Source organism: Budorcas taxicolor, chromosome 14 (assembly GCF_023091745.1).
Source record: "Budorcas taxicolor isolate Tak-1 chromosome 14, Takin1.1, whole genome shotgun sequence".
Classification (NCBI taxonomy): domain Eukaryota; kingdom Metazoa; phylum Chordata; class Mammalia; order Artiodactyla; family Bovidae; genus Budorcas; species Budorcas taxicolor.
Window position 1 is genome coordinate 73,743,829 of NC_068923.1, and position 27,887 is coordinate 73,771,715.

Here is a 27,887-nt window from a genome sequence, read left to right on the forward strand (position 1 = left end):
ACTACTCTTTATATTAAGTCCTTATGTTTAATGCAGGTATTATTATCTTGAGGCTCTATAACAAAAAGTTTTTTGAACTGACTTGCTAAGTACAGACCCTAGTCAAGTGGTTTTCAAACTGTGGTTCATAAAACTCTTGTAAGAGTATTATCTGACTCATCTGTTTAAAAGTTACAAATTCCTGTGGCCCACCTTTCAGCTACAGAACCAGAATGGGGCCCAGAAAATTTGCATTTTAACAGATCCTCAGGTGACTCTCATTTCCATTAAAGCTTGAGAACCACTGCCTTAGACTAGGGAAGCAATAACCTGGAAAAAAGCATCTGATATTTAAGTGAAAAAAAAAAAAAAAAGTTCAGCACCTGAAACTAATGGCAACATTATAAACTATACTCCAATATAAAACTTCTAGAAATTACTATTAAAAAAAGAAAAAAGTTCAAGTATTTCTTGCCCAACAATATTAAAACAAAGATATAGATGAGACTAGATGGAAAAAAGAGACATTCAGGCAAAAGATATGAGCAGGAAGAAAAAAGTAAGAAATACAAGAGTGTTTCATACATGAGATGAAACAGATGTCAGAAAGATTAGCAGTTCCTCTAAGTTTGTGACCAAATCACACTACTTTCTATATTTTTTATTTTCTATAGCAATAAGAGCTATGGCTTTATTTTCCATGAGGTTAAAAATCCTTCTTGGAGCATCATGACAACAATATAAGACACTTCAAAAGAGAAAAAAACTTCTGAAAGGCTACAAAATTGTTTTCCAACAGTGCATTTAAATAACAAAGAAAAATAATAAGTATTGTTAGACTAAGTTCATAATTAATTATTGGAGCAAATTACTGATTTCTGTGAGTACTTTATTCGGGATTGACACTAGACCTTTGTTGTCACCTCCACAGGCAGCATTTTTGCTCTTTTAAAATTATTATAGCTAAATCTTAAGATATATATTTGAAATGCTTGATAAATAGTATTATTTTTAGACTTTCTTATGCCATGGAAAACCAAAAATATCATTTATTAATAATATTCATTCCTCACACAAACAGATATTAGGTACTAGCTTTCATATTTTCACATTAATACTTTACAGTTTATTAAATTATATGTTACAAATATATACATATTAAAATAATATAGATATGAAACAGGCACACTTTGTCCTGATTTTTTGATGAAAATTATATGTCTTAATAAACTGTCAAACTGGGCATTTGATCAATAGCCCTAATTTTCATTTTATATTACAGGACTTGCATTGAAGTTTTTAATAGATATCCAGCTCACAGTATCAAAACAAAATTATTTTATTTGCTAGATTATTAGTCACATTCCTAAATGTGCTTTTTAAATGAATGGTTGGAATATATCTGTTTTCTCAAAATAAAATAAATATACTTCCACAGTTCTAAATATGATATATTTTTTATATCATTTTCATTAATAAAAATATTGATATCATTGTACTTGCTTTAATACAATTTTCATGTGCCAGTTTTAAGTTTCCCAAGCAGACTCTGAGCAGTTTAAGTAAATATTTTACACTAGATAGTGTTAACTAGAATAACTTCAATTTTTTTAAATTTAAATTAAATTAGCATTATTGAAAACCAACAACAATAACCAAAAAAAAAGAAACCCATGCAGCAAAGCAAGGAAAGCATAATACTACTTTTTTAAAAACGCTATATTAACATTACTTTTTGGTATAGGGGTTTCCTAATGAAAAGAGGCAAAGAACTTGTACCCAAGTATTGCAGTAAAAACAAATGGAATTATAATTACATAATGTAAACAAAATAAACCCAACACATTTTATTTGGATTGTAATTTTGTTCTATCAAATTCACATAGTTTTCAAAAGTTGAACTTTATACATAATATGCAGAAAATTCATATTTTAGATAAGGTACAAATTTATTTGCCAGTCTCCTCAAGGAGTAATTGCTTGGAAAATGCAAGATAATGTAGATGTTAAGTGATATAATGAATGATTTAAAGAGACAGTAACCTTAGTGTAATAAAAATATCAACAGCATAAAATCAGCTATTTGTGTCAATATTACAGATATAAGTGAAATCTACATTAAATGTCAACCTGAAACTTATGAGTTTTAGTATTCAGTCCACCATATAAAATCACTAACAAAGATTGTCTCTTTAAATTTTTATTGTATTTTAATCCCCATGCAGAATTTTACAAACTGGCTCATAAAATGATTTGGAAGTCAATAATATGGTTTGGAGCAACATACCAAATAAAGTTTTCCTACTATGCATTTTCCAAAAACATACAAATAAGGGTTAAAACACAATTTTAGATTCTATCAGGCAGACAAGGCCTTTACCTGAACCCTAGGAACAAAAGGCGTTGTTCTTCTACTAAGGCTTTGGCTCTGGTAAGCAAAATTAAAGAAAAAAGCAATAAAACAAAACCAAAAAGGACAACACGCTGGAACTAAAAGACCAAAAGTAAAAAACACATACAACTATCCCTTAAATACATTTTTCCATGACAATATATATCTAAATTAAGTACTTCAACATAATGAATAATTTTCCCAAAATTATAAAACAGATTAAGAACTATATAAAATCTGAGAAGTTTTAAATCAGATTTTTAAATGTATCAACATAGCAGGAATTAAGACTGAATGTAAAACAATATAATCGGGCTCATATACTCTGAAAGAATAAATGTAAACATAAAATACGAGAGCCAAGATATTTCAGATATCATCCTTAAACACACTACATAGAAAAAAACATAGTCCAAGAAGAAGTTAGATAAAAATACATTAAAGAATTATTAGTGAAAAGTCATCTATAGAAGTAATTATCTAACTTTCCAAAGGAATATGGCTAACAAAAGTCTAAAAAATATTAGCCAAGTCAGCTTTATCATTTCTTAAAAGAATAAACACAGAAAGATAAAAGTGTGCTGGAACACACTGGATTAATTCGTTGCTTCACACTTTAAGAATCTATACTGGGAACTAGTATTTAACCATGATTTTCAGACATTTACTGTGTACCACCTGAGATAACTCTATTTAGAGCTAATTACACTTATTAATGACAATATATTTTTCTTTTTATTTATACAGTTCTTTCTATATTTTCAAGCTTTCAATAACAGTTTATTGCCAAGTTTATTGCCTAAAACAATGCTAGGAAGTAGTTGTTTTTATCGCCAGTAGGTAGATGAGGAAACAGAGACATTAAAAAAAAAGCCTAGACAGACTTGTCCAATCTCAAAAAGTAAGACAGTTTTAAAGGTAAATAATAAAGCTCAATTCCGGTTAAAACACTCTATTTCAAATTCGTAGAATAAAATCAAATTTCTTTTCTCTTCTAACTTTTTTTTTTCATTTTGAAACAGCTTCCCAAAGATACCACAACCACTGGAACATTGTGCCTTCATTAATACATGCCAACAGTTACAAGAGGAACAAAATCAGATTCAAGTTTCTGGGTTTGGGAGTGGATATCAGGGCATTTATTTTTTGTTCCTTCACCAAGATTCCATCCCATCTCTCACATTTTTCATGCATGTCTCTCTTGTTTAATTAACAGCTGTGAACAGTTAAAGGTTTCAGACGTTTCCACTGCTATACAGAAACAGATAAAAAGTACTAGGAGGACTGCTGTCCAATGTAGCCATCATCAGACAAAATCTGATAATAGTTTAAGACGTAATCTAAAACCCAAAGGAAAGCGAATCTTTAAAGCAGACTATCACTCAGCCATATGAGTCATCTTTATCTCCAAAAACCAAGATAGTCTCAAACTTCAGTTGTCTTCCCTTTCATGAGGAGACATTTCCAAAGGAAGAAAGGAACGTTTAGATATGGAGTATGTTCCTGGTATCTGTCTGCATAACCCTAAGTGGATAATTCTCTAGCCGAAGGGTAAGGGATGTTTGAAATTCACAGAGATTAGCTAGGCATGCTGAAGAAAAGGACTAACAATGTACTCAATTTTGAAATATATCTTACTTTTCTTGCCTTCCCAACTGTCCTACCTGTTGTTGACCAAAAACCTCAAGGTAATGAAAGATTTTTGCAAGTAAATATTATTTCAAAACTAAAACATTTACTTTCAAAGAAACAGTGCTTTGAAATAAAGTAATCCTTTAAGGTCAACATTTTTCCATCTTCCAAAATGACCTCAAACGAGCAACTCATAGATTTTTGAAATCAACTGTCTAAAATCTATGCCAATTTAAACTTCACCTTTACGCATAAGCTTATACATTAAACTTGGCTATGTAAACATATTTTGTTTTGTCAGATTATTTTAAATTGAGATGAGATTAAAGTAACATGCCATTAACCATTTTAAAGTGTACAATTTGGTGGCATTTAGAGAATACACAATGCTGTGTCACCACCACCTCCTTCTAGTTTCAAAACTTTTTCATCACATTAGAAGAGTCATGATTCATCACATTCTGTATCTATTAAGTAATCGCTCACCATTTCCCCATTGCCCCAGTTTCTGGCAACTACTAAGCTGCTTTCCATCTCTATAGATTCTGGATATTTCATCAAAAAATGATGACGTATTATGCATCTCATTGCAACTTGCGATTAATACGATTCATTTATTTTAAGCATGAAATGTCTGATAATATCTGTAACAATTCAGTTTCATACAAATGAAGAATCTGAATTTGTACACTACGATTTATTTTGCATTTTTAATGTCCCTTCATACTTCATCCTGCACTACCAACTTCAGGACATTCTTCTTACATAATACTTCTAAAATAACAAGGTTGTAACAAAGAAATATAAAAGATAAAAGCTCAAAGAAAAAATTTTCATTTATAGAAAATTTGAAAACAGCTATCAAATTTCTAAGTAGATATAAAGAATACATACCCATTCTTCAGCTACTTAGTCCCTTTAAATGGGCATAAAATGGATATGTACAATATTTACAAGCTCATCACTAAAAGTGGAGTCAGAAAAATATTAAAACAAAGTAACTTAGGGAAAAACATTGCAGCTATTAGTTAGCCACTGACTCTGAAGTAAAATGATTATCAATAAGAATTAATGTGTTCCTAGAGACAAAATTCTGAGTCACTTCTCATTTTTGAAATAGTTAAAGGCTATATCTTAATTTAACACTCTATCAAAAAACTAGTTAAAGGCTGAAATTAATTTTAAAATATTGAGAGAATTACAGAAGCAATCCTTCAAACAAGGAAACTGCTAAATTACGGAGACCACAAATTTAAAAAAGAATCAAAATAAGGGATTGCTGACACCGAAAAGACTAACATACAGTCCAGGTGTCATAAACCTAAGCTCATACAGATTTTCTCACCAAACACATTAATGGCACTTTCATAGTTATGCTTGAGAATAACAACAAGCTAGCAGTACAACTCAAGCATGAAGAAATAAATGGAGTAACAGTTTTAAATTCATCAACAACAGCCTTGTGCATGAAAGTTTAAATAATGTGTTATATATATATATATGTGTATATATATATATATATATATATATATATATATATCTCATATATTTGAGAAAATACCAGTCCATGAACTGACATAAATATATTAGGAATGAAAGCTCACATAATATACAAATTATCTTGTCAGATATTATATTAGCAGACATTAACAATGTCATAATTTTATAAGTGAGTTATGGACCCAGGTAAAATCTCATCAAAAATCAAAAATACCCAAAGGTAGAACAGAAGGATATAGGAAACATAATATTGCCTTATGACTTCCTGAGTGTCTCCCTGAAGGATGATATAAGTGGACAAATGTTTTCCCAACCTCTGCATCATTACAGCAAACCAAAAATTGTCTCCAGTTGGCAGAAATTGGGTTAAATATAAAGGAAAATACTATATCCAAAAGGGTATCTTGCTTAGTTTTGCTGCATGAATAAAATGAAGGTAAAATTAAGTTTCATGAAGGTAAAATCCTCTGCTGTATTCTCTTAGCTACTAGCATTATAACTGATGAGGGGATAGATCTTAATATATATTACCTGAATTGATAATTGTAGTTTAATTTGGCAAAAATATGTTGGAGGAAAGTTTTGGCAAAAGATTTCAAGAATCTTAAACTTTTTTTCTTTCACATTGTAATTTTATATCCAAACAAAAATTATCCCGACAAAAGAATTTTGTCCTAACAAAATATGCAAGATTTATATTCAAGGATTTCCATGGCATCATAATTTAAAATACTATAAATTACAAACAAGCAAGATATCCTATAATAGCAAATTAAGTTAAAATGGGGTATTAAATAGGAATTAAAATCATTTTAGGATGAATTTTAAAAATTAAAGGAAAATGTATATGATACATTGAGTAAAAAAAGAAGTTTTAAAATAGTATATACAGATTTATTATAGTTCTGTTTAAAAATTTATATGTATGTGAATGATTATGCTTTAGTGGCAAGAATATAGGTGACTTTAATTTTTTATTTATCTGTGCTTTCTTGATTTACCAAAAGAAATATATATCATATTTATAAACATTATCTTACTGAAACACACTTCTAGATCATAAAAAATGATAAAATGGAACATGTGTTAAATTATAATTATATAGATTTTAAACCATCACTTACAAACACAAGTACTATATACATTTATGTTTTCCCCAAATATTTAATAGTCTTACCTTTCTACCAAATTCACTTTGAACCATGAGGAAAAGTAGTTGAATTTGAAATCTGTCTAAATGCCCACACTATGAACCCTCTGTTCCTAGTTCAATTTCTAATATAACCTTGAGATTTCAAAAGAGGCAGCAACAAAGTGGTACTTACTTATTATGGGAGTCTAACTTCCACTCCCTCGTTCACCAGCTGAAGCTAACTAAGTACACACACACACACACACACACACACATACAGATTTAATATATACTGGAATCATCAGCCACCCAGTGCTTTACTTATAGATGAAACTATCTAAGGGAAGCCATGATTAAAAATTAAAAGCTAACATTTACTAACACTTTCTAAAATGGTGGAAGAAAATACACATATACTTGTAACCATAAATGTCAACATCTGTGCTGTCAATGTATGTAAGAGAATAAGTAGAAAGAGGCTACTTATTGTAGAAAATGGAAAAAACACCACTGTCCTCAAATGAAAAAGTTCACTCTGTTTATGAAAGAGAAAGGAAAAGAAAATAATAAAAAGAAGAAATCCAATTTAGTAAGACATTTACAATCTCCTAATAGTATTTCATATTCTGTTATTCTCATTTTTGTGATCAAAGTAGTCTCAGAACAGATGCACCTAATGACTTTTACTATGTTATTTCTGCTTATACTTCCTGTATCTTCAACTAATTAATGGAAACTTAAGAAAAATCAGACACTTCTCCTTCCCCCAGAAAATAAAAGGACAAAATCTGTACCTAATTTATCAACAATAGAAACTGCTTTTAAATTAGACCAAGAATAGTTTTGCTTTTAACTATAATAGTAACAATTATCCAAAATTCAATGTCTGAATTTTGAGAATCTAAAGAGTTCTTAATACTCATAAAATTTCAGGTTAGTAACTCATCAGAATTAGTATCAATATTAATCTGTTTGTTTCTAAAATATAAGTGGATAAATTTTAATATTTTTAAATGGTTTAAACAGAATGACAACTTCAGAAATTAATAAAATGTGAGGGCCTGAATTTGCAAAGCTCTTCTAATATGGGTATAAGATGGATAACTTTATTTTTAACATTTATTATAAAATGTTCAAATTAGGGGTCACTTAATATGAAATCCACATGATATACTCAGTAATCTATTATATATTTCCCCATTTTCTTAGCTGAGCGAAAATCATGACCTTGAATTTTGGAATAATATTACTTACTGAAAAAGGTTTTAGATAGCATCACAAATTCTAATTCCCACAAAATTCCAGAAAAGTCTAGCTCTAATAAAGAAAGCATTCTGTTAGATAATTATAATTGAATTTAAATTAATTAAAATTACTAAGAATGACAAAGTTGATGGTGAAAAGCACAATTACATTCTAAATAGAACTTGGTTCACAAAAAATGGTATCATCTAGTAAAAATACTACTTGATATCCCCGAGAGAAATTAATCTAGTAATTACATACTGAAAGTTGTCCAGATAAGAACTGTGGAACATCCCTCAACATGCCAGGACTCATGGGAGATGTAACGGAAATAGAAGGACGATCCATTTTTTGAGATTCGAATGAGCTAGAACCTGAAATGGCAATTATACATAAAGAATAACAATGACTCTTCATTAGTATTTAATAATCTTTACCATATATCTTGTTATTTTTAATACCTACAAAATTTCATTATATAGACCTTTTTCTTAGCCACAATGTTCTAAATATACTTAAAAGGTTTCTTTAAAAATATAAGTGCAGCTTAGGGATTCTTGAAAGACCAAGGGTGAACCATTTTCTGTGCCAATTAGACTAGAAAGAGACCTCAGAACCTAGCTACTTCATCTGTTGTGTGTTCTAAACTCATATCTTACAATAATATACTAGGAAATTTTAAAAATAGAAACTGAAAAGGAAAAACCCAAGCCAAAATCTAAATCAATAAAGCAACTCAAATATGGTCTAAACTTGTAATGCTAAAAACGTAATTACTAGAATATTAACTGTGGAAAGTTCTCAGCAGTGGTTTCTAACCATATCTGGAAGAATATAATAAACTAGACGGGTAAAAAGAAAGTGAGGAGCTATGAAAAAAAGATATAGGAGAGCAGAAAAAGCAGAACTTCAGTACCCAGAAGTTATACGTATGAATTTATTTGTATGGAGAGGCATGAACAAATCGCAAAGTGAGTAAAATGGAGCTAATGAGATACTGACAGAATTTAATGCCTGGAACTCTGGGCTACAAATTTTGGCGCTAATAAAATATCCATGCTAAATTTTTCTGAGTTAGGTAATAAAAACTGCATTTGAGGAAGATGTCTTTACCGTTCATTTAAAGTGTCTGAATTGAGCGAGATGAAAAACAGTTAAGAATAAGTGGAATTCAATAAAATATTAAAGAAAAGGAATGACTGGAAAATGGACTGAAAAAAAAGAATTGAGACAGTATCACAAAATTAGAAAATGAGGATCCAAATTAATTAGATATGCAAGATTAAGGAAAAGGGGGGGACATTGAGATTTCAAGGGTTATAACCAGATATGGTCCCCTATGTCTTGTTCTCTGCACAGGACAGAGCGGATATTCCCTGGATGCAGAACTCTGGAGACGTTCTGTGTGTAAAGGAATGGTTGAAGAAGTTAATTTGGAACCCATCACAGTGACCCTGCGACACCACAAAGACATCCAGGGGGAAATGTAAAAAAGGTAACAAGACATGCAGATGGGACCAAATGTCCAGTAGATATTAGCTGTAGAGATTAAAATGTAAACTGTCACCCTAATTGGGGTCCTCCATAGGAACCTGGAATGTCAGGTCCATGAATCAAGGCAAATTGGAAGTGGTCAAACAAGAGATGGCAAGGGAGAACGTCGACATTCTAGGAATCAGCAAACTAAAATGGACTGGAATGGGTGAATTTAACTCAGATGACCATTATATCTACTACTGCGGGCAGGAATCTCTCAGAAGAAATGGAGTAGCCATCATGGTCAACAAAAGAGTCCGAAATGCAGTACTTGGATGCAATCTCAAAAACGACACAATGATCTCTCTTCATCTCCAAGGCAAACCATTCAATATCACAGTTATCCAAGTCTGTGCCCCAACCAGTAACGCTGAAGAAACTGAAGTTGAACGGTGTTATCAAGACCTACAAGACCTGTTAGAACTAACACCCAAAAAAGATGTCCTTTTCATTATAGGGGACTGGAATGCAAAAGTAGGAAGTCAAGAAACACCTGGAATAACAGGCAAATTTGGGCTTGGAATGTGGAATGAAGCAGGGCAAAGACTAACAGAGTTTTGCCAAGAAAATGCACTGGTCATAGCAAACACCCTCTTCCAACAACACAAGAGAAGACTCTACACATGGACATCACCAGATGGTCAACACCGAAATCAGATTGATTATATTCTTTGCAGCCAAAGATGGAGAAGCTCTATACAGTCAACAAAAACAAGACCAGGAGCTGACTGTGGCTCAGATCATGAACTCCTCATTGCCAAATTCAGACTCAAATTGAAATAGGGAAAACTGCTAGACCATTCAGGTATGACCTAAATCAAATCCCTTATGATTATACAGTGGAAGAGAGAAATAGATTTAAGGGACTAGATCTGATAGATAGAGTGCCTGATGAACTATGGAATGAGGTTCGTGACATTGTACAGGAGACAGGGATCAAGACCATCCCCATGGAAAAGAAATGCAAAATGGCAAAATGGCTGTCTGGGGAGGCCTTACAAATAGCTGTGAAAAGAAAAGAGGTGAAAAGCAAAGGAGAAAAGGAAAGATATAAGCATCTGAATGCAGAGTTCCAAAGAATAGCAAGAAGAGATAAGAAAGCCTTCTTCAGTGATCAATGCAAAGAAACAGAGGAAAACAACAGAATGGGAAAGACTAGAGATCTCTTTAAGAAAATTATAGATACCAAGTGAACATTTCATGCAAAGATGGGCTTGATAAAGGGCAGAAATGGTATGGACCTACCAGAAGCAGAAGATATTAAGAAGAGGTGGCAAGAATACGTGGAAGAACTGTACAAAAAAGATCTTCATGACCCAGATAATCATGATGATGTGATCACTCACCAAGAGCCAGACATCTTGGAATGCGAAGTCAAGTGGGCCTTAGAAAGCATAGCCACGAACAAAGCTAGTGGAAGTGATGGAATTCCAGTTGAGCTGTTTCAAATCCTGAAAGATGATGCTGTGAAAGTGCTGCACTCAATATGCCAGCAAATTTGGAAAACTCAGCAGTGGCCACAAGATTGTAAAAGGTCAGATTTCATTCCAATTCCAAAGAAAGGCAATGCCAAAGAATGCTCAAACTACCGCACAATTGCACTCATCTCACATGCTAGTAAAGTAATGCTCAAAATTCTCCAAGCCAGGCTTCAGCAATACGTGAACCGTGAACTCCCTGATGTGCAAGCTGGTTTTAGAAAAGGCAGAGAAACCAGAGATCAAATTGCCAACATCCGCTGGATCATAGAAAAAGCAAGAGAGTTCCAGAAAAACATCTATTTCTGCTTTATTGACTATGCCAAAGCCTTTCACTGTGTGGATCACAAGAAACTGTGGAAAATTCCGAAAGAGATGGGAATACCAGACCACCTGACCTGCCTCTTGAGAAATCTGTATGCAGGTCAGGAAGCAACAGTTAGAACTGGACACGGGACAACAGACTGGTTCCAAATAGGAAAAGGAGTACGTCAAGGCTGTATACTGTCACCCTGCTTATTTAACTTCTATGCAGAGTACATCATGAGAAACGCTGGACTGGAAGAAACGCAAGCTGGAATCAAGATGGCCGGGAGAAATATCAATAACCTCAGATATGCAGATGACACCACCCTTATGGCAGAAAGTGAAGAGGAGCTAAAAAGCCTCTTGATGAAAGTGAAAGAGGAGAGTGAAAAAGTTGGCTTAAAGCTCAACATTCAGAAAACGAAGATCATGGCATCTGGTCCTATCACTTCATGGGAAATAGATGGGGAAACAGTGGAAACAGTGTCAGACTTTATTTTTGGGGGCTCCAAAATCACTGCAGATGGTGACTGCAGCCATGAAATTAAAAGATGCTTACTCCTTGGAAGAAAAGTTATGACCAACCTAGATAGCATATTCAAAAGCAGAGACATTATTTTTCCAACTAAGGTCCGTCTAGTCAAGGCTATGGTTTTTCCTGTGGTCATGTATGGATGTGAGAGTTGAACTGTGAAGAAGGCTGAGCGCCGAAGAATTGATGCTTTTGAACTGTGGTGTTGGAGAAGACTCTTGAGAGTCCCTTGGACTGCAAGGAGATCCAACCAGTCCATTTTGAAGGAGATCAGCCCTGGGATTTCTTTGGAGGGAATGATGCTAAAGCTGAAGCTCCAGTACTTTGGCCACCTCATGTGAAGAGTTGACTCATTGGAAAAGACTCTGATGCTGGGAGGGATTGGGGGCAGGAGGAGAAGGGGACGACAGAGGATGAGATGGCTGGATGGCATCACTGACTCAATGGACGTGAGTCTGAGTGAACTCCAGGAGATGGTGATGGACAGGGAGGCCTGGAATGCTGCGATTCATGGGGTCGCAAAGAGTCGGACACGACTGAGTGACTGAACTGAACTCAATGGATAGTATTCACTTCCAAAGAGAATACAGTGTAAAATGAAGGGGGAAACGGTAAGCCTTGGGATCAGAAGTAATGGTGATACCTTCATAGCATTTAGAAGTGGAAAGAATACTGCCTTTATATTAAGAAATAAGCTAAGCTTCAAGTAACAGGAAGACACTTAGAACATATTCTTCAATATTCTTTAAATATCCAGGGCTGTAGGGACAATGATAGATCATTTTGATAATGTAACTTAGGAGTCATGTGGTAATTAAAATTATATGAAGAGAAAAACTTAGTGAGGAACTAAAAATAGAGGTTAAGAAATAGGCCTTGGAGAAAGCTACTCTTCAACTTGTAAAACAGACAGGACTCAATCTTATTTGAGAAAGGACCCCTGCCCTAATAGAAACAATTTTGGAATTGTAGCCTAGGGGTTTTTCAAATAGCTACAATAAGATAAAGGATTCCATACTGCTTATACAATATCTGGGGGATGTAAGTGAATAAAAATTTTACCTACATCATAGTCTGCTGTGAAAATTAGTATAAGTAACAATATCTAGCATAGTTCCAGGCATCCAAAATAGGAGTGATGATGATGATATCATTATATATTAATGATTATTATCATTATGCTGCTGCTGCTGCTGCTAAGTCGCTTCAGTCGTGTCTGACTCTGTGCAACCCCATAGACGGCAGCCCACCAGGCTCCCCCGTCCCTGGGATTCTCCAGGCAAGAACACTGGAGTGGGTTGCCATTTCCTTCTCCAATGCATGAAAGTGAAAAGTCAGAGTGAAGTCGGTCAGTCGTGTCTGACCCTTAGCGACCCCGTGGACTGCAGCCTACCAGGCTCCTCCGTCCATAGGATTTTCCAGGCAAGAGTACTGGAGTGGGGTGCCATCGCCTTCTCTGATGATTATGCTAGTACTTATAATTTTATGTGATCATAATATTATTTTGGATAAAATAATTTAGCAACTAGCCAAAGGTACTAAAGCAAATATATCATATAATCAAATTTTAAAATTTAGAGCTAAGCCATTCCAAAATGACTTGACCTCTCTGGTAAAGTTTCTCTCTTTTTTTTAATTAATACTCATAATTATAATGTGAATGTAAAAAACCCCATCTATTTTAATAGTATTCTGTTAATTGACATGTGTATAAAGAATCCAGTCACTTCTCACGACCTTCATTGCAACCACCATGCCTTAAGTCACCGTTGGCTCACCAGTCAAATACTGAAACAGCCTTCTCACTAGTCTCTCTGCTTTCACTCCATTTAGTCTATTTTCAATACAGCACCCAGACTGTAAAACACGTTTCTCCCCAAAAACATCCTATGCAGCTCCTGACTTCCCTTAGAGTGAAAGGCAAACCCTTTACAGCGCCTGGTCAAGTCTCTGCAGTCTCGCTGCCCCGAGGCCTCCCTGTCCGCCCTCCTGCTGTTCTCCGCTTTGCTCACTCGTGCAGCCACAACAGTCTTCTCGCTTTTTCTTAGGTGACTCTTGGGCTTTCCTGGCTTAGCACCACTGAACCTCCGCCCTCTGTACCCGAAAAGCTTTTTCCTCAGATTGCCACTCTGTCCAATCTTGCTCCCATTCTTCCATCTCAGTGCGGTCTATGCTGATCAACATACTTCAGGTTGCAACCCTCCTCTCTTCCTTCACAACATGCCTTTCTGTCAATCAGTCAACGAACTTAATTCATTGGAAAAAATTCGTTTGCCTGATATCTGAAAGTAGCATTCAAACACAAGTAATTTAAAATGCCTATGTAATTTTATAATGTCTATGTAATATATAAAATTGTAATTAACTTATATTTGCTTAAGATATTTGCTTAATATCTGAAGTAGCATTCAAACATAAGTAATTTAAAATGTCTATATAGTTAATATCATTTCAACTTAAATGTCTATTGTTCCATTACTACTTTGTTAAATCAGAACTGTTACCCATTTTCTGAAAATATAAATAAGAATATATATGTAATTATTCACTAGATTGTCCTCAGGATTCCCCACATTTACTGAGGATTAGGTTACAAAGTAGTAAATTTTAAAATTAGATTAAATTTGAGGACAGAGTGAAATCTTGAGTAGTGAACTTACCTAACTGCATTTTAATTACCTTCAGTTTATAGTAATATACCTTAATACAGCTATCTAAAAAGTACATGGTAGTTAAGACAGTGTAGTTTAAAAAAATCATCTTAAGATATAGACTTTTGTACTTTTTTCCACAATAACAGGAAATAATACTAAATCTTCCATCTTTATACAACTGCATACTTGATAACATTACTATTATATTTCTTACTTTGTATTAATAAAGAGTTCATTTGACTCAGATGATGAATGACTTTATGAATGACATTTTCTCCTAAAATAAATGAAACTTACTGGACTCCAGTTGTGTGTGTGTGCTATCAGGTATTCTAGGTATATCTCTGAAATGACAGAAAAAGAAAACAAAAATACAAGAACTGTTTTTAAAAGTACTAGGAACTACTATTATGACAATTATCCATCTATATTATAACAGGACAATGCAAAATGAACAACACTGTGTATGATAGAAGCATTATATAAATAAGGAGAAAAAAGTCATAGCACTTTATTGCTAATCAAAGTTCTCGGGGCCGACTCCTACTACTTAAAAAAATGAAAAATTACATGCATTTGGAGCAGATTTATGAAAGTATACAATTCATTTCCTATGTGTTTTACTATACAATTTTCCATTCAAAAAATTTCTATACTCAAAACAAGGTAATTTTTAGAGATATATTTTAATTATACTCTACTCTTTACATTGTACCTGCTGTTGTTCAAATCAGTAACATTGAAATTCAAATAAAATATCACCAAAATAAAAATTAAAATATTTGGATTGTGACTGAAATTTTTTTAAACATAATAATTCTACTAAGAAAAAAGTAAACATGTTTTTATTGGACTTAACATAATTACTCTGTATTGCATTTACACTTAAAGTATGTACATTTTTGTTTGAGGTTTGCCAAGGATGATATATATTAATGGCTAAGCTCATTCAAAAAGTTGCATCAATAATACTTAAATATTAAACGAAAATGTGATTGGAGAATTCCTTAATACCAAGAAATACATTTGATTAATACCCTAAGGTACTAGTTTAACCATATAGCAAAACTATGAAAAGGCAAAATAAAAAATAGGTGTAATTTCATGTGATAGATTCATTACTTTTGAAAGGAACATTTCGAAAATTAAGTTACCAACTGAAGTAATTTCCTTCACGAAAATATCCTTCATGAACCAATTTCATCATGAAAAACTCATATAAATGACTTAAAACTAGGCATTAGTATTCTAAGAAGGAAAAATTTCCAGTTTCTACCCTGGAATACTTTTACACCAGACATGCATTTAATAATTCACTGTCAGTTTATATATATTTTTTATTGCTTTTTTAAGTTATAGGTTTCTCTTTTACATTGGCTTAGAATACAAGCTTTTGTAAAGTAAATACTGCTGTGGTATTTCATGAGTAATTCTAACAACATAATTAAAAAGTAAACATAATTATTCACTAGATTAAAAAGGATTATATTTAAAATAATAATAAAATAAAAATGATTAATAATAATAAAAAAATTATTAAGGATTATATTTATTGCCAATTTTAAAGGTCAAACAGTAATTGACATTTGCTTACTTTTTATCTGTTAACTTAAAGATGTTCATTTTTCCTTAAGCGGTTGCCTCCATCTAGAAATAGTGTGCCCTTAACCTATCTCTTTTTTTTATATTAAATCTCCATTTTGGAAAAAACATAAAATTCATAGAACTGCAATGTACAGAACCACAGATTATGAAACTTCTTTTGAGAATAATTGTTACTATCGTCCCCTTCTGCTAATCCTTTAGCTCTCTACTGAGTTACTAAGATAATAAAAATTATCTTAAATATTAAAAATAAAAGATACAGTCCATGGAATTCTCTAGGCTAGAATACTGGAATGGGTAGTCTTTCCCTTCTCCAGGATCTTCCCAACCTAGGAATTGAACCCAGGTCTCCCGCATTGCTGGCAGATTTTTCTACCAGCTGAGCAAGAAGCGAAGCCCAAGAATACTGGAGTGGGTACCCTATCCCCTCTCCAGGGGATCGTCCCAACCCAAGAATCGAACTGGGGTCTCCTACGTTGTAGGCGGATTCTTTACCAACTGAGCTATCAGGGAAGCCCTAAGAAAAATTATAAACACCTAAATTTTCTTCCTTTGTAATTAACTACATATTCTAACATGATCAGATAAAAAGATGTAAAAAGTTTTTAGTAAAAGAGAAAAAAGCACTGTCCTCAAAAAATTTAGTTTTATAAAGCAATCAGATATTATTGAATTGCATATTATAAATTATAGTAGTCAACTTTATGACTTCCCCGTTGGTACAGTAGTAAAGAATTCACCTGCCAGCACAGGAGATAGGAGTTTGATCTCTGGGTAGAGAAGATACCCTGGAGGAGGAAATGGCAACCTAGTCTAGTATTCTTGCCTGGAAAATCCCATGGACAGAGGAGCCTGGTGAGCTACAGTTCTTAGGGTCACAAGAGTCAGACACAACTGAATGACTGAGCATGTACACACAGTCAAATTTACACATGTGTAAAGTATTCAGATCAACTCACCCAGTAGGCCTTGAAACAACAAGCTCCACCTGTGGTTCAGGTTTGGATTCCAGGATGATGTTATATACTTCTTCAAATGTGGCTCCTTGCAATAGTCTTCCATTCCATTCTAGTACTTCATCACCTGTGGTGTGTGTCAGCAATGATAATCTTAGAAAGAAAATCTAACTTCACAAAATGCACTCGAAACAAATGCAATCTCAAACTGCAAAATCAATTTTGTAGAATACAAGCACCGTTATGGAATAAGAAACATACTGAAAACAGCTCCAATGGCATAAAATATGATGACTGGGATGATTAGGAAATTTCACACAAAAGGACAAGGAAAGGCCAGAGGAAAAAATTACATAAAACTCATCTCTGTGATTTCTAGAATTGTTTTCAATAGTGTCCTGTCCCTGAGTAGTTGTTAGTTGTTTCTGCAAGGGGAAGCAACTTGGGAACAACCTACATCTCCAAGTTGGTGACATCACTCTTGTCTGTGATTTCTTAATAGAAATTGCAATTCTAGAATCTATCAAGGTCAGTTGCCTCTTTGAAAAATGTATAACTCTGTATACTATGATTCTCAATATATATGTAGTTGAGCACTTGTCTAATCTCTTTTATGAAAAGTTTAACACTGACCATTCATTGAATCCTCTCCAAGGCACTCAAGGATCTCTTCAATAGTATCCATTATCAAAGACATAAGGAGTAACACATTTCAGGAAAAACGCATTTATCCATGAAATTTACTTTCTAAACTATACTGGAAGTTCTTCAAAAGAAATAAGGCTAATGGGAAACAAATTATGCTAGTCTGAGATACAGACAAGGAATATCCATCAACAAAAAAATAAGATCAGTAAATATAAAAATCTTTTTAACTACTGTGACTTAAGAACTAATAGTTACAACTTTGCATTGATGAATAAAAATTAATATTTAAGTTAAATGAACTTTTGGTTACCAGTGAAGTCACTTCTAAATGAGGACAACTTTTTCATAAATACTAAGTTTAACAGTTTAAGTGTAAATAATCAAAAATTGAAACCTACCTGGTCTAAGATGTCCTACAGTATCAGCTAAACTTCCTTTTTTAACTTTGGTTATAAATGCACAGAGTCGACCTGATTCAGTCATCTTTCCTCCTACAACCTGTTTAAAAGAAGAAAATGTTAAAACAGGCATATTGTTCAATAGAACACAGTTGAAGATTCAAGTAAAAAATAACTAGATAATTTGCAAGTTTTGAAACTATAATTTAATATGTTAAAAATAAATTTTAAATAATATAGTGTTATTATTAGGAACTGAGTATATGTCAAGGGCAGACTCTTTACAGACTCCAAATATTCTACAATTTAAGCAATTATTTGTTGAAAATGTTGCATACCTTAGAAACAATTTATAATTTCTGCCTTTATTACAGAATTCTTACTTTTGCCATTTCTAAAAATATGTTACTACACAATACTACATAATTACATATAATTACCTTAACAATTCTAATTACAAATTTCTAGTTATAGATGTCAAGTATCATACTACATATTGTGTTACTTTTACTATAATTATGATATCTTCTAAAAATTTTATAAGTTGGTAATCTTTGGGGCACATTGATAACATGCATGATGATGATGGATTTTTCCTGAGAAAATTACAAAATTTACTTAATCTCATCCAAATTAATGTAAACTTTAGACCATCTGCCTCCCAATTTTTCTGTTTCTATTAACACATATGTTTTAGAAACAGAAAAAAACAAAGGTTAGCATTAATGCAGTGGAATCATATGTGTAGCTATAAGAGTAGTCTCTTAAAAATTAATGCATCCTCAGAACTGCCAATCAATCAATATATCAACTTTGTAGCAAGTTATGCAAAAAATAGTAACTAATTTCATTGACTAGAATAGATTTTTTCCCTCTTCTCAATTGACTGAATGACATAGAATTAAAAAATTATTGATTTATTTTACTCCATGTATTTATTCCCCAATTGCAGTGAATAACACACAGTGGCAGTTCAGTTAATATTAACTAATTATTCAAATGTTTGGTTCTGAAAATTACGTGTATAGACAATATGGGCTGAAATCCCTATTTAAATATATTAAAATTTTATTCATAAATTTTAATAATAATTATACTGATTATAATTATTATTATTGAAATCTCAGAGTGCCAGGCACAGTACTAAATGTTTTTATATTGCTTTATTTAATCTTACTAGATAATAATTCTCAGTATTATTATCTCCGTTGTACAGATGACGGGTCTGAGGCTAAGAGAAGTTTCGCTGCCTAATGTCATATAGCTAGTAACTGCTATAAATTGAAGTCAAGCCAAGGCATCCTGACCTCTATACTATTCTACAGTTCTAACTCTACACTGGGCAGATCTGGATTTAATTCTCACCTTCATCACCATCTTTGAGACTATGGGCAAGTTACAACACCTTGCTAAGCTTATTTCTTATCTGAGAGTCAGTAAAATGATAAACTGCTCAGATGAGTGCCAGCCACATGGCAACCGCCCAATAAATGATGCACAATTTTATTTACAATCAAAATTTTCAAATATCTCTTCCTGGATTTATACAACTACTTCCGTAGCAGTGACTCAGTTTTAAAACTCTCTTTGTATTTCAGTTTTTAATTCACCTTACAGATACACAAAAAATCAACAGAGCCTTCTTTGGTATACTTAACAAATAATTGTCTGGTATTTTACAGTAAAATACAAATCAGCATTTACATTAAATCTCCTAACATAAGTATTTCTGAGTTTTTAGACTTCAAACATTATTCTCTTTCTCTCTCTCACACACACACATACAAACACATACATATTTTGCTATGCTAATACAAATTCTATTCCTATGTAATACATATGTTATATTTCCCACATTTGCACATTTAATAATTGAACAAAGCTATCATTTTAATAGACTATAAAGACATACATAGACTTGAAGGACAACTATAGGTAAAATAAGCTTGAGCATTGTATTTAGAATTAAAGTATATAACTCAAGTTCTATTTTCCAAAACTAAATAAATATGTATTATTGTAAAATAATGACAACTTCTTAAATAATACTTGGAAATGAAAAGGTTTTGAAAAATGAGTGCAAATATTTAGGAATTCTTGAAAATGGAAAAAAAAACACTAAGTTGGTATAGAGTTATTATATCTTTTGCTTTTCTGATAAATCTATAAGGAGTATAGAGCATCTCACATATTTCATCACATACCTTCAAGCCAAGCATTGCTCCTGAATCCCGAGGTACACTTCCATCCTTTAAACGTTTATTTAATAAAATGCGACCAATTAAACGATCTCCATCTTTAGAAGGCTGCCACGTCACAGGGTGCTGATATATTGCATCAATAAACACAAAAATTAATGTTTTTTTTATGACAAATGGCCCTTTATTGTACAATCTAGCCAAACTTGCAATTCCCAAAGTGTTATGATTACACATATCAGCTTTCTGTCAAAACATTGGTCAAAAATTTAATAAGATGATAAGATTATGCTTATAATCTTACTTTAATATCTCAAGTTTTTTCAAAAAATCAGTTACTTCAAATTCTAACATGCTCTGACACAATACTGAAGTTATATAGTTCTACAAAAACTGATAAATCTTAAAAATATATGCAGACTCTAGTTTAATTATCTACATACTAAAGATTAAAAAACCATAGGCAGAAAAGAGACTCTAATTCTATGCAATTGAACTCATTTAAAAATGAGAATTTAATCTTCAAACACTTCTGGAAGACTTTGAAAGACTTTATTACAGTAAAAGTTAAAAGGTCAAGCTAAATTAAAATATGAAAACTGAAGAGGGTTTTCTTGAAATAGGTTTCTAGATAAAAATTATTAAAAATACACAGGGCTCGGCAACTTTCCAAATGAATGTGCATGGGAGAAACAGGTCCAATTCAAACATGAGGATAGATTACATTGATCATTTTTTGGAGATCTCTTGACTCTTTCAGGTTTCTGAACTATTTATTTGATAATTCAATGGTACTGTTAAACACTGTTCAACAACCTTGAAAATATTAGTTTTTCTCAAGTCTTTTCTAAATCATGACACAATTCCATTATACATTATATGTCAAATAACAAAGTAAATGATTTGTGTAATCATAGTTCCACAGTTATCTAAAAGTTAACATGCACATCTTCATGCAAAATTTAGCAGGCAAAAGACAAGTTCCAGTAAATCACATCTATATGATAAAAAGATTTCAAAAGTTTCACTATACTGAAAGCAAACAATAAATACCAAAGCAGATGGCAATGGCTCTAATACTAATTGATACTACATTAAAATGCTATGACAAGAAAACAAAAGAGCAAAATGACAGTGAAAGGGAAAAAAGAAAAACAACTTTTTCTGTGCAAACAGACCCAATTATCTCCCTTTTACCTGGGATTCAAACTGTTAATAATTTAATTTTCATCCCAAGGAAAATATATGCAAGCAGTCAAATAAGCCAATCCAAAAAAATTATTTATATTTGTGGTTTATAGTAACATTACCAAGTTCTTTCATGCGACCATAAACAAAACATTCCATTGTTCCTAATTTTTATTTTCATTTACTTATTTTTTGGTATGCCGTCAAACAAAAAAAAAACAGCAAAGCAAGCAAGAAGTATTTTGGTTGATTGGTTTGTTTTGGTTTTGTTTTTCTTTTCTGCACCTTAAGAAATGCTATATTGACCCTTGAAATGCCCTGTCCTTTTATTATGTTCTGTTTGAATGAGTGACAGAGAGCAAACGAAGACCAAATGAGCAGGTTAAAAGGCAGGCTCCACAATCTCAGTACCTTATCACTATGGCTATGTTCCTCATTAAGGGTTGTGCTACTACACGTATCTACCCCAGAGTCCTTAATCTGAGGCTCAGACCATTCCAAATCCTCTTCCAAAGAGTGGCCACCAAAGTACATCATTTTCTTTTGTCTCTCAGACCTGGTGTTAGAGTCCGACAAAACTGCCTGCTCACTAGTTTTTCTTTTTCCCTTTTGACTGTCCCCTAAAGGTGTGGGATAAAAAAAAAAAAAAAAGATACAAAAAGAAAACATGCAAAGGTGTAAATCCAAAAGGAAAAGTGAAATGATAACAGAAATTAGATAGTAAGGCCCCACATGTCTCACCAAAGACATTGGGGATGCCTCACTGCTATGCCAAGACGTATGGTCCAACCAGTTGTGATCCACGTCTCCTGTGAGAGTCAGACAGACAAAAGAGGGAAGTAAAGGAGACGGCGAAAGAAAGGGCAAAGACATAATCAACATTTTAAACTCTGTGATCCCCTCTAGTTTGAAGTACTTTATCTGTAAGCACTCACTATATACACCAAGAAAAACCTAAGATTTTAAGTGAGTAAACTTATAGAATGCAGAATACTTATGTACTCTAGACAAATCCTACAGAACAAAACTGCTGCAAGAAGAGAAACAGCTGCTAATAAACGGGAATATAAAGAAAAATATATATATATTTTGAAAAAAAGAAAGACTTTCAGCAATGTCTTTTACTCATGCTATTTTTTTGATGCTGGCCTACAGACATGAGTTTGTTCTCCAAAGATTAAGAAGCATTTTAAAAATTAAACAGTGGATTGCTAATAACCACTATAATGAAAAATGAAGTAATTAAATGTTTCTGGAATATAGTATGATATTCTTTAATGCTGAAACCTCCTAAAAATTTCAAGTGATTAAAAAAAAAAAGAATTGGTTACACAAAAGATTAAATCTATATGAAAATGACAAAACAGGTTCACTCAACTTCTGTTAGTAAATATAAACTTCCCTTAAATATAATGAATAACTTGATATTATTTTGAAGCAATTTTTCAAGTTTTTTTCAGAAATTGCATTCTCCTTAAAATAAATTTTCTACTCAAATAATTTTTCAGATAATTTATGTAATTGGCAACTCATTATAAATATCCATTTCTCAAACTTATGTGCTCCTGATTTGTCTTACCTTTGGAAAAGAACTTTTTCATCTATCTGTGCACATCTTGTTAAGCTCTAGTCATATTTTCATTTATTTAAAAATATTTACTAAACACCTTCATATTGCTGTGCATTGTGCTAAACCTTAAGGTAAGGGGTAAAACAATGAGACATTCAACAGAATGGAGATAAACATAAATAAATCATCAGTGTCATATAAGATGTGCAAAACACTGAAAGAGTACAATAACAGTTAATTTAGATTTTGGGGTCAGCAAACACCTCTAAAGGAGTGATGTTTGAGAACTGAAATCTGTGACCTATAAAGGACAGATAAAGATACAGGCAGATGGAAAGCAAAGGAAAGCATTCCAGGAAGAAGTAACAAGATGGCACTGTACAAAACACTGATGGAACACCAGTGTGTCTGAACCAAAAAGAATGAGGGAGAATACGGTGCTGAGACTGGAGAGGCAACACAAATCAGCTTAGAGAGGCCTTCTCACACCATATTGAAGATTACGAATTTCATTCACTGAAGGACTTTAAGCAAGGTGGTGACATGATCTGATTTACATTTTAAAAAGATGAATCTAAGTACTAAAGAGAGATTGGATTGGAAGACACCATGAGTTAAAAGACAGTTGTAATAACTCACAACAGGTGATTATGACTTGAACATAGGTGATGGTATCAGACATGGTAAGTAAAGAGGAAACTGAGAGATGCTTTAGGGGTATAAATGAGAGTGTTAAGCAAGACATGCATCAGGGATAACCCTCAGGTTTCTGACATTAATAACTAAATGGAAGTAAAGACCATTTACGAGAGGGAGAAGTAGTTTTTAGTGAAGGGAAAGAAAAGAGTTACTTTATTTCATGGAATCTTTAAGATTCATACACATTAAAATGATAAAATATGCATTTAGGTATTATTCCAAACACCTATAAGTTATTCGGGAATTCAATTAGTTAAATTATAATAAAGCTTAAAAGGAAAATCTGAGCTGGAGACATAAATTGGGAATTATTAGATCATTTGATCTAGAAATAACTAGATCATTTAGGAAGAGAGGGTAAAATAAGATATGAAGAGGACCCAGAATGAATTCTAACAGAGTTTGATTCGAGATAAAGGAAAGAGAGAGACTGAGAAAGACCATGCAGAGATAGAAAAACAGGAGGGAGGCAGAGGCAGAGGTCTCCAGACCAAATAAAAACTAAGTTTCTTAAACAGGAGGAGAAAACAGCAATAAAATGATTTCTATATGTCAGGTAAGATAAGGAACTGAAAATTATGCATTTGATTTGGCAACATTAATATCAGGAAGGATGTTAGAAAAAGCACTCTGTATAGAAGGATGAAATTGAAACCAAACTGAAGTAACTGAAGAATCAAAGAAAGATGGAGTAGAAAAATTCTGTGCAGATGACTGGTTCACAAAATCCTTAAAATAACATAATCAACATTGCCCAGGGACTTGTTAAAAATGCAAATTCTTGGGTACCACCTAGATTTAATCAGAAATTCTGTAGGTATTTTAATCAGAAATTCTGTAGCCTTTGTTTTAACAGTCCACCAGGTGATTATGATCTCACTGTTGGAGAACAACAGGAGACAATTTTTTTGAGAAGTTTATTTGTAAAGAATGATAAAGCTGTACTAACATGCCCAAAGCTCAACTGGTACAGAAAAAGAACCCATTCTTCAACCTGTAAACTACAGAAGTGCTTCCCAATCCTTTTCATGGCACAAATAGACAATTAAAGAGTTTACAGCTACCCCAAACCCTGAGCATATCTGAATCTCAGAAAACTTGTAACTCTTTCAAAATACATTATTGTTCCACAATAAAGCACTGATAAATCTCTGAATTGGAATAAAGATGGAAGCCATAAATGAGCATTTTTGACTGGTTTATGTGAAGATGTGAGAATTCAGCTTGCAGTCTCACTTCTTTCCCTGTGCCTGCAAACTACCGAAATTGCAGAAATAGTTTTTCCAAGAAATCAGGCATGTAACCATTTGAAGCTAAACTGAAAATATATGACTTAAAAAAAAAAAATTGTCACAAATGGTAAGCCATCAGTAAACATTTCTTACATGAGTAAATATTAGTGTTACTTTAAGAACTAAATAAGGTTATCAGTGTAAAACATACAGAACATAATCCTCACGACTGCTAGTATTTAGATAATAATACTTATCACTTACTATTCTTATTGTATTTAGCTTCAAAGGGCAGAACTAAGATAATAAAATGTCCCTCCTTTAGAAGCAGTACAAAGAGGAAATTTTAGAGTGTTTTGAAAAATGACTGAAATTTAAAAATCAAACGGATGGATTCAACAGCAGAATGGAAAGGACAGAGGAACAACAGTGAACTTGAAAATAGAACAGAAATTACACAATCTGAAAAACAGTAGAGTAAAAAATAAAATAAACAGAGCCTCAGGGACTTCAGGGTTTATAATCACATAATTAAAATAATGAAAGATTCACGCCATTGTAGTTCCAGGGTAGGAGAAAGATGGAGGTGGAAAGTATTTGAAGAAATTATGAATGAAAATTTCCCAAATTTGTAAAACATGTAAACCTACTAATTCAAGAAACTCCGTAAGTCCCCAAGCAAGAAATATGCAAAGAAATTTGTGCAGAGATATATCATAAACAAACTAGAAACTAAAAACAAACTGGTTTTTTTTTTTTTTTTTGGAAACCAGCAAGACAGAAACAACACATTATCTAAGGGGGAAAAACAATTCCAAAGACAGTGATAAATTTTCTCATCAGAAACCTTCAAGGCCAGAAAGAAATGGCACAGTGTTTTTCAACTGTTGAAATAAAAGAATTGTCAACTCTGAATACAAAACATGGTGAAATATCTTTCAGAAATGAATGAGAAATAAAGACATCCTCAGACAAAAGAAAACGAAGAGAATGTGTCACCAGCAAACTTACCCTAAAAGAATAGCTAAAGGAAGCTGTGGAAACTAAAACAAAACAAACAGAAGGAACCTGACAATATCAAGAAGGAATAAAGAACACGGTAAGTAAAACTATGGGTAAATATAATAGGCTACCCTCCTCTTTAGTTTTCCAAATTATGTTGGTGTTTGAAACAAGAAGTATACATCATCTGATAAGCATTTCCACATGCATAGAAGAAATAGGTAAGATAATTACATTATAAGAAGGGAAAGGCAAAAGAAATTAAAGTATGTAAGGCTTCCACTTTTCTCTCTGACTAGTAAAATGTCAACAGCAGCAGGATGTAAGTTATACATATGTAATACACAGATTCTTTACCAGCTGAGCCACCACGGAAGCCCCATAGTACCTACAGCAACAACTAAATAAAATTCTTTGCAAAGAAATACACTGAAAAATACTACAGATGAATTAAAATGCAATTTTTTTAAAAAAGCTCAAATAATCTATAGATAGCAAGAAAAAGAAAACAAAATTAAAAAACAGAAGGAAGAAACAAAACAAAAAAAAGGCAAACAAGAAAAATGCAGACCAATCTCTTCATGAATATAGACAAATCCTTAACAGAATATTAGCAAATGTCAATATATAAAAATATTTATACACTCTGACCACATGGGACTTATTGCTGGCATGCAAGGCTGGTTGAATATTAAAAATCAGTGTAAGCTGTCATATAAGTTTAAAGAAAAATCATGATCCTATTAATTGATGAAGGAAAAAAATCACAATAAGAAAAACAGAAAACAAGAAATGAGAACTTGCTCAAATAAATAAAGGACATCAAACAAAAACTTACAGCTAAGATCATATTGTACTCAAAGGCAAAAGGCAAAGTGCTTTATATGAAGAGAAATTTCATGAAAAAGAATATCTCTATTTGTAATAGTGAAAAAGTGGAAACAAGCAAAATGTCCTTTTAATAGGCAAATGGCCATGTCAATGTATGGGGGAACCATTACAATACTGTGAAGTAATTAGCCTCCAATTAAAATAAATAAATTTATATTTTAAAAAATAATTGTTGTATAACTATACCATGGAATTTTACTTAGGAATAAAGAGGAAAAAACTATTGATACATACAACACAGATGCACCTCAAGAGCAATATGCTGAGTGAAAAACAATCACATACCACATGATTTCATTTATATAATATAAATAATAAAACTGGAGCATGAACTAGTGGTCAGCACAGGGTAGGGCTAGGAGGGGGAGGGAGGAAGGTGTTACTATAAAGGGGCAGCATAAGGAAGATGCCTGTGATGGTACAGTAGCTCTGTATCTTTATAACAGTAGTGCTTACACAAATCCATGTATGTGATAAGATGTCACAAACCTATACAAACACATTGTTCCAATGTCACTTTCCTGCTTTTGATATTCTATGCACAATAGCATTACATAAAATGTAACCTTTGGGGAAAACTAGGTAAAGGGCACATGGGATCTCTATGCGCTACCTTTGCAACTATCTGCATATCTGTAATTATTTCAAAATTAAAAGTTAAAAATAAGGTGTTGCTGCCTTCATAGGTATTGATAATTCCATCACCGGCAGAATTTAAAGAAAAGCTGGAGTGCCACATGTCAGCATGATGTAGAAGAGGAATCAGTGCTTTAGAAAGTTACATTAAGAGAGCACGAGGACTTTCCTGGTGGTACAGCGGATAAGAACTCACCTGCCAATGCAGGGAACATGGGCTCGATCCAGGAAGATTATACATGCCCCAGAGCATCAAAGCACAGGTGCCACGACTGCTGGGCCTGCACGTCAGAGCCCACGAGCTGCAGCTACTGAAGGCCACGCGCCCTGGAGTCAGCGCTCCGCACCAAGCGAAGCCGCGCAATGAGCAGCCCGCACACAGCAACTAGGGCGGCCCCCAGTGGCCTTAACTAGAGAAAGACCATGGGTAGCAGCAAAGACATAGTGCAATAAAAAAATAAATAAACATTTAAAAAGA

At 33.0% G+C, this 27,887-nt stretch overlaps 1 protein-coding gene across 1 annotated transcript in view; it reads right to left on the reverse strand.

The window, feature by feature from the left end:
• RIMS2 (regulating synaptic membrane exocytosis 2) overlaps positions 1-27,887 on the reverse strand; it is a 595,573-nt gene that overhangs the window by 275,765 nt on the left and 291,921 nt on the right. The window contains exons 6-12 of the mRNA XM_052651514.1: positions 21,791-21,999; positions 20,198-20,317; positions 17,994-18,093; positions 16,951-17,074; positions 14,684-14,730; positions 8,142-8,254; positions 2,360-2,407 (exon numbers count right to left, since the gene is read on the reverse strand). Of these exons, the coding sequence (XP_052507474.1) occupies positions 2,360-2,407; positions 8,142-8,254; positions 14,684-14,730; positions 16,951-17,074; positions 17,994-18,093; positions 20,198-20,317; positions 21,791-21,999 (761 nt within the window). The remainder of the gene's footprint in view (positions 1-2,359; positions 2,408-8,141; positions 8,255-14,683; positions 14,731-16,950; positions 17,075-17,993; positions 18,094-20,197; positions 20,318-21,790; positions 22,000-27,887) is intronic.